Consider the following 16,237-nt stretch of genomic DNA (forward strand, 5'->3'; position numbering starts at 1 on the left):
TTTTTTGACCTGTCTAGTCATGTGTGCATGAATGTTCATCACCTTCTCTGCATTGCAATTGTGTACAATAATAGATGTGTTTTAATATGTTCCAGCAGCACATGATGTTGTGCTATTTTCTCCCTGCCATGAAAAATGGAGGTCAGAATGAGCTTAGCATGTCAGCAGGGCTGCGGCTGCGGCTCACACCTGCAGCACTATCAACACTACAGTCGTGACTCCAGAAATCAGCTGTGAGCCTCAACTCACACCATCAGCATCAGCGCTGCTTTCATACTGAGCACAAATGAGCTGTTCTCCGACACCTACAGCACAAAACCCACAAACACCTCATTCAGATTCATCTCACTAATTACACCAGACACAATGTAATCATGCTCATATTCCTGTTTGTTTTTCCTGTTTACCATCAGCGTGTAGTTGTCCCCGCTGGGCTTCTCACATAAATGAAAATCTTCATCTAATTTAGCCAGAGAAACTCGAGACATTTGATGAGTCAACATCTATTTAACTCTTTCTTGCCCTCATCCTTTAACACGGTTCTGTGCTTAATAGCAGCGCACTGTGATGCCAGGATGTTGTGGGTTGTTGCCATGGTGTTGATATGTAGTTGCTAGGTTGTTCTGAGTGTTCTGTAGCACTCTGTGTCTGAATTATATGCTGAAGTTTAAAACTCACACTAAGTATGAATAGTCACCACTAATAAAACCTGTCCACAAAATAAGACTTATAGCATATAAGTATACCATAATAATATTTATACAAAGAAATCAGAGAAGATTTATGTTCTCAGTAAACACAGACATTTTATCATCTGAAGCCTATAGTGGATTTTTTTCAGATGAATGAAAGTTTGAAAAGGAGTTTTTACCAACAGGAGAAATTCATATAAACAGCATTGTTTTTTTTTTTATTTACCATGTTGTTAGGCAGTTGCTAGGGTGTTATGTTTTTTGTTTTTTCTGCATATAGAGGTGGCAGCTTCTCGATTTCGACAGCAGCCTCCAAAAGTATGTTTGGAGAAATATTGATACGACAACATAAACCACAACAAATTTCACACAACCAACATTTCCATACCTGACACTAAAAATGCAAAATTCATACACACCAAACGTGTACTGAGTGTACATCGGGTGTACACTTATTATTGCAGTGCATTATGGGATTGAATGAGTGCAATGATCTCGTCTGCTATGGTTTCAGATGATACTAATGGCTGTCTCCTCAAATAGTGCCCTGTTTAATAGTAAAGGGGATGATTTTGAACACAGCCTCAGTGTGTTTTCTCTTCCACAATCACTGTAATGAAGCTCATTTGCTGCTCATATGTCACTCATATTCCGATGATGAGCTTCTTTAACATCAATCCCAAAGAAATGTTTATACACACGAAACATGAAGCTAATAAACACACTAGTATGATAATTTCTCAAAACGATTTCATTGTCATTTATGTATAAATGCATTTATATTGTCTCTGAGCTGCAAAAAAAATCTGCATGTGTACCACCTCAGAAGCAGCTTCTGTGTCGCCTCTGCAGTGTACAAACAGCATAATTAAGTGTGCACCAAATACTGTAGTGCTCACTACTGAGGGCAGTATTGTGTGATGTGGTGTAAACCCATCACCACTGAGCCCTTGAGCAAGTCTTATAACCTCATGTTGCTCCAGCTGGATTGAATCAGTAATAATGACATTTCTTTTGCCTGGTTGTGTTAAATGTCACTGTTGATCGTGATTACCATTCCTCAGCCTCCAATTTGTTTGTATTTTCTGCAGTAATGGCCTGACATGGGCTTGACATATTGAGCTCCTGTATTCAGGAGAGCATCATTGAATAAACGATGGCAGAGGATCAATGTTTAGAAGACGCTCACAGATCCCCACAGAGCCGAGCTGACGCACGCGTGTCTTCACCATCTGCAGAACTATTCCTCCATCCCTCTGCGTCCCCCCAGCCCCAGCCCTGCCAGCCCAGGGTCTGCGGGTCAATCTGAAGAGCAGAGGGACGGAGCTGGAGGAGGAGAGACTCACAGGCAGGGGGAATTGCTGTAGGAGCTCCCCTCCTGCCATGCATATTCATTGGCAACCCCGGTCAGTACAGCCACGTAAGCGATGATGTAGGAGATCGTGAGGGACTGGGGAGGGAGGAGCGTGTGAGAAGAGAGCTAGCGAGAGAGAGCGAGGGAGGGAGGGAGCGGAGACACAGGCAGAGTGTGAGCATCTCTTCCTGGCATTCAAGCTGTCAGTGGAGGAAGGAACGGAGAAATTCAACAGCAATATCTACACTGCGCTCTTGAGAAGCAGCACAAGAGTTGCGAATCCCAGATCGCAAAGAGGCTACTGACACCGTTACGCTGTTGACGTCCAACCCAGAGTTTAACCTTCACTAGCCATGAACTTCCTGCGCCGTCGCCTCTCTGACAGCAGCTTCATCGCCAACCTGCCCAACGGCTACATGTCAGATCTCCAGAGGCCTGACCCACCTCCACCACCTCCTCCGACTGCTGCCACCAAAGCCCCCGCCGGATCGACTCCTGCCCCATCGGCGCCTCCTGCGGCCAAGTCCCCCACCGCTTCTCCGGCCCCCGAGCGACAGCCGCAGCCCGCCCAGTCCGCCGGCTCAGGATTCTTCAGCTCCTTCACCAATGTGGTGAAGCAAACCGCCGCTTCTGCGGGACTCGTGGAGCAAAGTCCAGCAGCGGTGTCGCGGAAGTTCAAGATCCTCCTGGTCATCGACGAACCCCAACACGAGTGGTGAGTTTACTTGCATTGATCCGGGTTTGATGACGGTGGAAGATGATGCATTTGAATTGTGAAGTCAAGCTTGATGTGCTCTTAGAATTAGAGGCAGCTTCATGCAAAGCTTTGATAAGTTTGCGCCTTGTTTAGGGGCTACACAGCATTATTCAATCTCAGTGTCTTGTTTTCTTCACTTGCTGCCCCTCAGTCAGAAGTTGATTGGTACCTTGGACAGCACCACCAGTCTTTTTTTATGCACCTCTTAAGCAGATGGCTGCATGCAAAGAGGCTTGATTTACAACACAGTTTGTCATGACGCAAGCAAAGCAGACTGGGCACCAGAGCTGCTCTCTACATCACAGAGATCGCCTTGATGTTTTCTGGTTGCAAATAGTGGGAGAGGACAACACAGTCGATGGAAATTCTCCCAGCATGAGTTGTGAGCTGTGATTGAGATGCATCACTGCTAAATGTTTGTTTCTCCTAATGACTAGCATCAATGACAGCACTATCACTGATGATGAAAGGTCAGACTGCTCCAAATATGAATGATCTGCAATTGTTCTATCTTTTGTAGTATTGACCACCAAGCCAATCCTAATTGTTGATTATGAAACACCTGCTGCTGCACTCACGGTTGCTGTGCTCCACACCGGTGCTGCGTTGGATTGTCTTGGAAAAACCCTGTCCAAATGCACCTGATGAATGTTCAGGGTGCATTACATTAATGAGCTTAGGTCTTTAATTCACACGCTCCAGAAGACCAGCGGAGATAATTATTCACAAGCTTTGCATAATAAAAAACCCAGAGACATGCTCAGAGTAGAGGAATCACACCTTACATCCCCTAGTTACAAGCATGAATATTTCAGTGGCGTTCCTCCAGGGAAGCCAGCATGCGATCGCTCTAAGAAAGCAAAGCCAGGTCTATTTTCTGTGGGTACTTTTGATTTTTCCTGGACTGGAGGAGCTCATAAGGCTTGATGGGACTGACTTAAGAAGCTATTGCTTGTCCTGTAATAAAAGCAATCCTAATTAGAACCATGCATACAGTGTACACTTTGCATTTCATTTTGCAAGAGTTTCATGATCATTCAGTTTATTTAGCTGGTTGGAAGTGTCCAGCACATCACATATTCAGGCCACACGCTGCGCAGTAACCAGTAGGAGTGCAGCTTAAGACGTGTGCCAGGAGATGTGCAGCGAATCTCCAATGAGTCGTGCTGAATAATGACACAGACATTATCCTTAGTCACTCCTATCCCACTGGGCTTCTGCCAGGAATCTATTTGTGTTCAACATTTATAATAATAACTTATCCCTGCACATTTCATGTGATTAACCGCATTTAAGTATGAGGGTCAGTCCTGGCATTAAGTGAAAGCTTAATTTTATGTGGTCTGGAAAACATCGTCAGTAACACTCTGAGTGAGGATGACACAAACAAGAAGCTTACATAACCATCGGCTTCCATCTTCTGTGTGATCTGCCATTTCCACTCCTCAAAGAAAAAGACCTCAGCTTTATTTCCCCCTAGACTGTGTGCTTTTCGAAGAGCCTCCCTTGGCACTTGGAAATGACATGCTTCACTATTTCCCTCATTTCACTAAATTGCTCATTTAAAAATCAAGAATCAGGAGAAAAGCTGTGCTTTTGCTAAATACAAATTTTCTGCAACCCCTCCAAGCCTACAAAGAAGGGAGAAATCCCAGTGGGATGTGTGAATACAGGAGCTGGGTTCTGCCCTTGAGTCTCCTCTATGTAGATCCAGAGAGAGCAGTATAAGTCCAGTCATGTGTTGATGTAATGAAAAGGGACATGGTGAATCAGCACAGTGAGCCTGAGGCTTGCATCTGTGCGCTGTGTGTGGTTGCAGTGTGTGTGAGGATGCTATTATAGCTGTGAAAGCAAAATGTCGTCATGCAGGATCTATATTTTTCATCTTGCAATAATGTTCATGTAAATACATGTGCATTTTGTTAAGGGGATCTGTATACAAACGATCTGTAAAGTTACAAAACACAAAGTCAGTGCCAAAATGTTTTTTTTTCCTCCAACAGAAGACACTTGCCTGAAACGCTTCGTTTGCAGTTTGCACAGTTGCGTAATTCCCACCTACTGGCTGCTTTGTCCAGCCCTCAAACAACAGTTGGGTGATTTTGCACTGTTGAGGAGATGCTGTTTTTGTCACGGTGAGGGCAATAAATATACAAATGACTAATAATCTATGAACAATAGTTACCACACATTCAAATCAGAAAAAAAATCCTCAACAAACAAATATCCAAAGCTACACCGGCTCATTGTGTTATGACTTTAAAACAATTTTAACATGCTGCAAGATTTGAAAACTGGACTTTTGAGTGTTATGGTCACATGTACAGCTTCATACGCATGGGTTTTCTGATGCAGTAGGTTTGTGGGGTAGTTTACGTGATACTGCGTTTCGCTTGTGAGGTGAAGCGCTCGGGTACGATTCCTGCGAAACTATGGTTCGACAAAACAGCTCAAACCCGCATATAAGGAAGTTAAAATAACAACTAAAGCAATGTAATAAAAATGCAGAAGTACGTACCTGAAGCAACGTGATAAAAACATGGCCACGGTCAGGTATTACAAATGTCCACTCACTGGACATTTCATTTTGAAACTGGCGCAAAACAGTTGTGTAACATCAGTGTTGCAGAACCATCGCCACAAGCACACATTTTCAATGAGCCTGTGTTGGATGCGCAGCATTTCTGACATATGCTCTAAATGGTAGACCAATCACAACAGACTGGGTCAGCTGAGCAATCAGAGCAGTTTTCAGAAAGGTGGGACTTAAATTTCAGCACTACAGTGATAGGATTCATGGCCAAGTTGCCAGCCACTCTCAGTATTTTTGATCCTTTTCACAAAAGTTTTATGGGCTCCAGAGTGTTTTCTTGAATATCTGAACATGCAACATGTCAAAAGAAAGAACAGGGCCTGTACATTTTAACAAAACAAAACAAAAATAACTATTTTATTCTAGCCTCATGCATTCTTTCTTTTTTATCAACACTTGAATGTGGCAAAATTTCATCCAAAAAAACAATTACAAAAAAAAAACAAGACAAAAGGAAAGGAAAGAAATAGAGAGGGGGGGGGGTGCATTTTGGTGAAAAAGCTGAGAAAATGGTGTTTTGTAAAGACTTCGTCTGAATGGGATTCAGAACAATGATCGAAACACAGATGGAGTCAATTGCTTCCATCAACACATCCAAAGCGTCGCAGTCCTGAATCACTTCCTGCCTCGGCATTTAGGCAATTAGACATCGTTAGGCAGATTTGATTTATATGCTGTTTAAAGAGCAGGTCATATGGGTTTTCGAATAATATCCTTTTTGCTGTTTGTAACATGGCTATCCTTCAATGTAAACAGTCTGCAGTTCTTAATCAAAAAAGTGCATGATAAATAAAGAAAGGCAGAAAGAGTCGACTCTGAACTGCCTTAACGAGTCGTCATATTTTCGAATCATAACACATTTACATAAACACACCCACCTAAAGGATTATTAGGAACACCTGTTCAATTTCTCATTAATGCAATTATCTAATCAACCAATCACATGGCAGTTGCTTCAATGCATTTAGGGGTGTGGTCCTGGTCAAGACAATCTCCTGAACTCCAAACTGAATGTCAGAATGGGAAAGAAAGGTGATTTAAGTAATTTTGAGCGTGGCATGGTTGTTGGTGCCAGACGGGCCGGTCTGAGTATTTCACAACCTCCTCAGTTACTGGGATTTTCACACACAACCATTTCTAGGGTTTACAAAGAATGGTGTGAAAAGGGAAAAACATCCAGTATGCGGCAGTCCTGTGGGTGAAAATGCCTTGTTGATGCTAGAGGTCAGAGGAGAATGTGCCGACTGATTCAAGCTGATAGAAGAGCAACTTTGACTGAAATAACCACTCATTACAACCGAGGTATGCAGCAAAGCATTTGTGAAGCCACAACACGCACAACCTTGAGGCGGATGGGCTACAACAGCAGAAGACCCCACTGGGTACCACTCATCTCCACTACAAATAGGAAAAAGAGGCTACAATTTGCACGAGCTCACCATAATTGGACAGTTGAAGACTAGAAAAAATGTTGCCTGGTCTGTTGAGTCTCGATTTCTGTTGAGACATTCAGATGGTAGAGTCAGAATTTGGCGTAAACAGAATGAGAACATGGATCCATCATGCCTTGTTACCACTGTGCAGGCTGCTGGTGGTGGTGTAATGGTGTGTGGGATGTATTCTTGGCACACTTTAGGCCCCTTAGTGCCAATTGGGCATCGTTTAAATGCAACGGCCTACCTGAGCATTGTTTCTGACCATGTCCATCCCTTTATGACCACCATGTACCCATCCTCTGATGGCTACTTCCAGCAGGATAATGCACCATGTCACAAAGCTCGAATCATTTCAAACTGGTTTCTTGAACATGACAATGAGTTCACTATACAGTCACCAGATCTCAACCCAATAGAGCATCTTTGGGATGTGGTGGAACGGGAGCTTCGTGCCCTGGACGTGCATCCCACAAATCTCCATCAACTACAAGATTCTATCCTATCAATATGGGCCAACATTTCTAAAGAACGCTTTCAGCACCGAATGCTGAATCATTATTGGCTGGCTCCTCCGTCAGAATCCCATGCATGCATCGGCCAATACTGAACCTAAATGTAAACACTGAAGCTCTGCAACGAAAATAGCAACAAGGTAACACATAATCCCTGCCTGCCCGCCCTTGTTGTAGCGGACTCCAAAACAATATTAGGACACTTTAAAATACCACATGACCTGCTTTTTAATACTTAATGATGATTTTACATATGCATCTGCTTACATATGCACTCATCAGTTTCTGCTTCTGCTTTGCTGTGTTTTGATCCAGACATGCAATACTCTTTTAGAAAATGCCTAATAGCACCTCCTACTGTATAAAAGCGAAAACACGGAAAGCCTGAAAATTCTGTCAGTGGCAGGGAAAGAGTTAATATAATATTGAGCAACTGATATTTCAGTCAAAAACTTGCCAGTTCGTTTATATATTTTATCTGTGTCAGTGAAAATAGCTCCAAAAGAAGGGTTCAGAGCATTCTGTGATCATTCTCTGCTGTGGCGTTCAGGACAAGCGCAGGTGTTTTTGTGGAGTCTGTGTTCCTCAGCACATGGAATATTAACCGCAGTGTAATTTAATCATGTCTTCTGACCTTATTTACAGCATCCAAACTCAATCACCAAATGCCTCATGTCCTGCCCTGCCCTGCTGAGCAACAACAGAAACACAGCATATGGTTCAGCTGCTAGCTACACTGCATCAAACCCTGTTTTTATGCTCATTTAATGTCTATATATTAGCTGTTTAGCTTACAGGTGTGACAGATTGGTTAGTAGCTCATGCATTACTTAGAGCCTACCATTTATTAAAGTGTTATTGTAAGTGTTAAAGTGTTATTTATTAAATTTCTTCTGTAGCACTTTGAGCAGAGAAATATTTCTTATGAAAGCAGTGGCACTTATTCTTTTGCATTTAGGTACGACAAATCTCAAGTCAAATTTATTTCTAGAGCACTTTTCACAATACATGTTGTTTCAAAGCAGTTTTACAAAAAATCTTGATGTTAATGTTTATAATATCTTATGATCAAGTATATAATCAAATAATCAAGCTGTTGAAAATTAACTCACCAAGGTTTTGAAAATGAATGATGTTGAATTAGTTTTCATTTATTACAAATAAGCCACTGCCTACAATTGCAATTAAATTAATGTACTAAAAGAAACGTCTTAAACTGGAACTATGTTACCATCTCTAACTGTGATAATGTTTAAATACAGATTAATATGAGATGGATTAATGTAGTTGTGTTATACAGTGATATTTAGAGCCTAATCAAACAGAATCTCATTTCAGTAGCCTCCGGTACTAGTCAAGCCTCGGGGGACACTTCTGCAGCGTTTCTTAATAAAACAAACATATGTTTCTTTATTTGTCATTTGCTGGTTTTTGCTTAATGAGGCTGTTGATGCTCAATGATGTCGCGCACATCGACATTAATACCCGAAGGCTCAAGTCCAGCATTTCTTTTTTCCGAACGCTAATGAGGATTAGCTGAACATTTTCATTTTGCAGCTTTGACAGATATCGAGTGAGAAATTATAAGTGCAGTTATTAGAGACTCTAGGCCTGCCGGAACTTTTTAATTGTTTAGGGATTGAGTTCTCAGTGTTTTACCTCACACCAGAATGACTTTACATCGTTTCATCAAAATCATTATGAATAATAAATCATAGCCCAGAGGCTTTTCTTTATTAGATTTTAGATATATTACAAAATGAAATGGCTTCTATTTGAAGTGTTTTAATGATTCCTCATTGGGAGGACTGTGACTGATTACAGAATATGAAATAGCTTATGGCCTCACCAATATTACATTCTCACTGACACCAAAGGATCTGGAAAACAGGCACAGTATTTTGGTCAAAACATTGTCATCATTTGTTGTCAATACTGAGTACACCATCCAGCTGACATGTGTTCATTTCTGTAATAACAGTTGTGTGTCATCAAACTGTACCCTGCTGCGCCGAATGATGTGCTGTTCAGCTCTCAATGCCTAAATACAGTGTTTGGACACTTAAGTCACAATTAAAAATGTCTGAATCTCATTGAATACGATAAAAAAAAAGTTGAGAAATGAGGATAATATTGTGTGAATTTGTGTTTGTGATTAGTGGAGGATGTTGCTTGTTTTGTTTTGTTTATAGGACACATTTCTCAATATTTCTACACATTTCTCACTTTTTCAAAACTGTTTACACATTTCTCACAATCAACCTTAAATGCACAAAAACTAACAAACTCTGCGCACACATCTCAAATCAACTCTTCCATAACACTAGTAAAGATTATCCACCAACAAACATACTTTTTCACTCGTAACAAACAGACCTAAAACATCAATAACAGGTAGCATATACAATGTTTTCTTTTGTTTTCTTTAAAAAAAAAAAAAATGAATGACACACTCTACTATATAGAATTTACTGCTGTATAAAGTTACAGTCCAAAATAATTCCCAAGTTCCCCTTTTGAATTCAGTTGATGCTTATGAAAGATTAGCACGTGTAGGTTTTCAGCTACATCTAAACGTTTTGAAAGTATTTAATTTCTTTAGATTTAGAATATATGACAATATAGTATTATTGTGGAAATGCAGCCTATTGCTGTCTTATTCAGTTTTGAATCAGGTTTTAAACTTAATCAACTGTTTAGAAACATTTATGCAAATTGGCCTGCAGGTACATGAAGTTTTGTTGTTTTTTTGAGTCTGAGTGAGAAAACAGTTCATGTAATTCGACAGATGTAGTCAATGAATGCATGTTGTGCCAAAACAGTGATAAATGATGCACAGTTTAGCCCACATAGATGCTGTAGTGCTCACTGTGTGAGGAGTGAACGTTAGTGAAGAAAACATTTAGAACCCGCACATACAGTCACCTGATCCGAGAAATGACATTCAAACATCTATAAATGTGTCCTTAAACCACGGCACTCTTGAACATTTGATTCTGATTGGCTGAATTAAGCTGTTGAATTATTTTCTACTATGCTGTGAGGTCCGGACCTCGGTAAATTGTTCATGTTCAAAAATAACATTTGTTCTCTGAATGACTAAGTTGCTCATATGAGCATTTGCATGCATAATTCAGTTTGGACAGTTTGCAAGAATGTTTAGCATGCATGCACTAAAAAAATGTAAAACACTTTTAAAGTGTTTAGAGTTCATAATGAGTTGTAGGGGTTACTATAGCACTATTCTTAACCCCACCCCAGACCTCACTAATGTTCAAACTCTGGTTAAGGCCATGCTGTGAACTGGTTTCAGGTTTTGTCCACACAAGTGCAGCTGGAAGTCATTTCATTATAACAGGTCGTCTCCTGCTCCCACACACTCTAGGCTCTGTCCCAAATGACACATTTGATGTGCACTTGCAGACGCCACCGCAAGCCTGTAATGTCCATGAGGCTGTAGCGTGTCTCATTTGACATTTTCACTTTCATAAAGTTGCTTATGAGTGCAGCCTCAGTGTGCACCGAGTGTGTGTGTGATGAATAACACTTTTGTCTTTTGCTCTTCTGTTGTTTTAATCCTTTGAAATGCCATATCTCGAATGAAAAATACTGTAATTAGAATAGGATGCACTTATACACGCAGTAACACTTATGACTTAAGTATTCATTGTGCATCTGCAACTGTAAGTGCCACATGGCAAACACACACACACACACACACACACACACACACACACACACATACATGTGACTGGTCTCATTATTTGGACCCACTTTAAATGTAATTACATAAAGAAATTAAAAAAATAATTAAATACTCTTTTTGAACAGTACAGCATACTGAGTTAAATGATTTGGACCCACTTTAAATGTAATTACAGAAATTAATTACAGATGTAATTACATGCAGGTATTCTTAAATATAATAAAAATGTAAAAACATGTACGTACACAATAAGTGCATTGTACCAAATTATTTTTTAAAAGTAAGTACATAGTAGTTAAGGTCACTTGATAAAAAGTGGGATCAATGATTTTCCATATGTGCTTATAAATTTTGATGCTGATATATTTCAATAAAATGGTTCACCTTAGGCCTGTACGCCATGCTGATTTAATGCATATACTACTAATAGTGAATTGCTTTTAGCTAAAACAACAACAACAACAACTTGGATGGCCTTTTTTTATATTTTAGGCAAAATGTAGAAATGTTGGCTCTGCATGTCGGACGAACACCACCAATTGTAAAAGTGTCGCTGCTACTGCGTTTATGTGTATATAAATGGATATAATTCTCTTTTCACCAAATTTGACATGCTTTTGTAAGGGCTCATTCTGAGGACACACAAAAACACTTTGTCAATAGACTTGTATTTGGTGTATGTGACTCAAGCTGCTGATGCTGGGCTTCACCCCATAATTGCTGCTTGCAGCTATATTTATGCTAGTTTTTATTAATTATGATCATCAAACCATCCATACACTCTTTACATTCAGGTTCATACACATTAATTGGTTAGTCATGGCCACCATGTGATCAGAACAATAAAACATGCCTGATTCTCAACCTACAATTAGAGCAGGTCTAGTCATTTCACGTAGTGTCCAGTATTCAGTAGGCTGGAGTCGTAGTTCAGTAGCTCTGGCAGACAGCAGCGTTCAGCGATAGCATGTGACATGTAATTCCAGCCACTGTAGATGAAACTGCATTCAAATACATTCAACCTCAACAGAGAAAATGTTATTGAGAAACCATCAGCAGAGAACGGGACAAACTAAAGTGGAAATAAAAACATTGTGAAATAATTTTTGTGCTTTCCACACATGCACACAAATATTTTACTATTAAAAAAGACAACTAAACAAAAACGGTTAAATGCGAACAATACAGTGAAACTAACTACATAACCATACTAGACTTATTAATTTTTGTTGACATCGGAGATCTTACATTCAGTCAAATTCTACTGCGGTTTGACACATATTCATCTGTTGCTTGGTAAAAGTGGACAGATGCTTCACATTACCTCATCCTGAAAAACTATGGTGTAAAGAAAAATATGACCCACATTAAAAAATATGACAATATTAAATTTCTGCTGTTATTAATGCATTTATAAGACTGTCAGTTTTCTCATTCAGCCTAAATCATGTTAATATTTTGTAAATAATTTGTATCATTTGTCCTGTGCAGTTCATGATAAAATGAATAATTTCAGTGTTTAAAATTGTTTTATTTAAGAACATTTTTGTTACTCATCAGCAGATTGTCCAGTGTACTATGGAAGCTTATTTCCAGAATGGTAACTGTGACTTTTTACCTCACAATTTGGAACTTTTTTCTTAAAAAACTCAGTTCATATCTCACAATCTTTCTTTTTATGTTTTTATTCCATGCCAGAAACAAACAAAAATAACAACAACAAAAACTGAATTACAAGATGTAAAGTAAGGATTCCATGAAAAAAAAAAGTCAGAACTACAAGATATAAACTCAAAAAAAAAAAATAAAAAAATTAAAAACATAAAGTCACAAAATTTGCAATTGTGTAGACAAAAAAAAAAAAAGTCAGAAATTGTGAGATAAAAAGTCACAGTTACACTGTCTGTCACAATCTCCATTCACCATGCCTGTCACCACAAAACACTACATTTCCCATAATCCACCTGCACACTCAGCTGTCAGCTCAATCTTCACTCCTGTTTGCCATCAACCTCATTAGTTTCCCTATATAAGCAAGCACCAAACACTCATTCATTGTCTGATCACATCACTTCTAGGACTGTTATATTGTCTTTGCTTGAGAACTGCTTACCAGCGTTGTTTCATACTGAAGGACTTACCCATCTACTCACCTCTGATACTTGTGAACAGTCTTCAGTCCCAGTTTTCAGCCTGTTCTCCAGCCACGCCAGCCAGTACCTGTAAAACATAAGACTCTTTAACTTTCAGTTAAGTTCCATGTTATTCTGTAAAGTACCTGCTCACCTGCTTGCATCTCAGCTGTCTTTGTTTTTTTTCATTAATTTTATTTATTTAATTTTTTTATTTGTGCTTTCTACAATACTGGTTGTGTCAAAGCAGCTTTAAAGTGTCAAACTGGAAAATAGTTTGTCAATAATGCGAGAAGACGATAACAGAGTCAGTTATTTTCCAGCCATAGTCAGTTCAGTAATGATTCAGTGATGTCATCCAGTTCTGCTCTCTTCCAATAGTGTCTGTGCAATCAGTCAAGCGTCCCCAAAACTCCATCGCTGACAGAGATGGAGAAAAACCTCGGGAGAAGCCAGGCTCAGTCAGAGGGCCAGTCCTCCTCTTGCCAGACGAACCTAGCAAGGTGTGGTTTAGTTCCAGGCTGCAACACAGGTGCAGAGGACTTGTCTGGTGCCCGTGGTCTTGTGCTGATGACTGTCTAGGTGATGAAGTCTTAGCAGAGATCTGTCTCTGGGACTCCTCTAGTTGACGTGCTCTCCGCTGACATTCAGGGCTAGATGCTGATCCACCGTCAGATCTGGATACAGACTGGATCTGGTGACTACAGTGACCTCGGAGTAAGAATGAAAAAGACTAATATTAGCATATGCCATTTTTCCTACGATGCAGTGAGTACATCGGGTGTCATGGGAAGTGTTCCCGGTTCCGGTTGTCCTAATTAATGGAGCCTAACAATCCTTATAACGGATTTTAATTATAGAAATGTGATGGTGTATTATGTGTATGCCATGTTAAAGAGATGGGTCTTTAATCTACAGTAGATTTAAACTGACAGAGTATGTCTGCCTCCCAAACAATGCTAGGCAGACTGTTCCAGAATTTGGGCGCTTAACAGGAAAAGGATCTGCTGCCCGCAGTTGACTTTGATATTCTAGGTATTACTAAATGGCCAGAGTTTTGAGAACGCAGCAGACGTGGAGGACTATAATGCGATATGAGCTCGGTCAAGTACCGAGGAGCTAAACCATTCAGTGCTTTATAAGTAATTAGCAAGATTTTGAAATGTATGTGTTGTTCATTAGGGAGCCAGTGCAGTGTTGACAGAACCAGGCTAATATGAATATACTTCCTGGTTCTAGTAAGAACTCTAGCTGCTGCATTTTGGACTAACTGGAGTTTAAGTGTGCAGATCAACCACCCGATAAAGCATTATAATAATATAACCTTGAGGTCATGAACGCATGAATTAACGTTTCTGCATTTGACATTGAGAGCATAGGTTGTCATTTAAATATATTAAGATGGAATACTGCAGTTTTACAAATGCTAGAAACGTGGCTTTCTAAGAAAAGATTGCTATCAAATAGCACTCCTAGGTTTCTAACTGATGACGAAGAATTGACCGAGCAGCCATCAAGTTTTAGAGAGTGTTCTAGGTTATTACATGCAGAGTTTTTAGGTCCAATAGTTAACACCTCTGTTTTTTCAGAATTTAAAGGGGTCATATGATGCGATTTCAGTTTTTCCTTTCTCTTTGGAGTGTTACAAGCTCTTGGTGCATAAAGAAGATTTGTAAGATTGCAAAGACTAAAGTCTTAAACCCAAAGGGATATTCTTTATAAAAGTTAAGAGTCAACCACTCCTACCTAAAACTTACAGTAGCATACAATGTGTCTGTGGCACAACGGCTGTGTCTATAAAGTGAAGCAGTCTGGCACTTTTGACTCACAGCCTGTAAGTATTTTTTATATTTTTTAATATTTAAATAATTAGACATCCAGCCATTGAGTGATGACAGTCTGCTGTGTATCTAGATACCACAGTAAGCAGGGAGGGGACCAGAGCATATTTCAGAGTCTGACATCATATTTGCAAGTTCACACACCTTTTAGTGTTATTTTTAGTGATCTCTGACTGGCGAATTTAGACATCATTAGTGCCAATGTGAATAACAATCTTAATGAATTTACGTTTCGCATTAGCCAGCACTTTTAAATTTGCTAAGATGTTCCGTACAATAGAATCGCCAATAACTAGAGCACTTTCATCAGGTTTCTCAGTGGGTGCTTCACTGAGTGGGGAGAACCTGTTTAATGTTTTGATCAGAACAGAAGAGCAGTGTTTTGACTTCCTACTATGCCGCCTCACAGTCACCCAGTTGCCCTGCTGCAGAGGCGCTGTTATCAGAACCGAACAATGTAAAGGACTCCCTGAGCTAGTTGCATCCAAAGCCGTATCTACAGCCCTCACGTTCTTACTGTCCTCAATTAAAGTTTGGATGCGTGTCTCTAAGTCTGATATCTTCTGTCAGCCTAACTATTTCCCTGCATTGATCACATGTGAATCCCTCACCGCTGACAGAGAAAGCTACACTACACATGTGGCAAGCAGTGCAAGTGACAATATTAGGAGAAGCCATTACTCACCGTGATTGTTGAATGATTCTGACTTACCACAGTTGTTTGAACTTGTAAAAATGGAGCGGTTTAGATTAAAATGAATGATATCAAATTAGTATGCTAGATAATGTCAGAAGGATGTGATAATTAAGTTATATTTTAGCAGTTTAAATGACAGAAAGTGAAAGTAAGATAAAACATAAAAACAAAGCTACATGGAGCTACAATCGCAAAACACAGCTGTCTCAGAACTGCTTATAAATAAAGCCTCTGTCACTTGCATTATTATCGTGTACTTCTGGTATTGTGACAGTCACAGTTTATATCCTGTGCTGGAATCTCAAAAGAAAGAAAAAGGCACAATTGTGAGAGGTAAACTCAGAAATATGAGTAAAACAAGTTTGAATTGCATGAATTGTCAACTCACAATTCAGAGTTTATAACTTGAAGTTGTGAGGTATAAACTCTATATTCTAATATTCATATCAAACTCGATATTCAAAGAAAAGCTTTGTGGCCTAATGACTTTGACTTGTAACCCAAAGGTTGTGGGTTC

At 39.7% G+C, this 16,237-nt stretch overlaps 1 protein-coding gene across 1 annotated transcript in view; it reads left to right on the forward strand.

Moving 5' to 3' along the window:
• Positions 1 to 2,181: 2,181 nt before the first annotated feature.
• LOC109081043 (synapsin-2-like) overlaps positions 2,182 to 16,237 on the forward strand; it is a 211,337-nt gene continuing 197,281 nt past the window's right edge. Inside the window, exon 1 of the mRNA XM_042765849.1 lies at positions 2,182 to 2,761. Within this exon, the coding sequence (XP_042621783.1) occupies positions 2,400 to 2,761 (362 nt within the window). The 5' untranslated portion in view covers positions 2,182 to 2,399. The remainder of the gene's footprint in view (positions 2,762 to 16,237) is intronic.

This window comes from Cyprinus carpio, chromosome A11 (assembly GCF_018340385.1).
Source record: "Cyprinus carpio isolate SPL01 chromosome A11, ASM1834038v1, whole genome shotgun sequence".
NCBI lineage: Eukaryota > Metazoa > Chordata > Actinopteri > Cypriniformes > Cyprinidae > Cyprinus > Cyprinus carpio.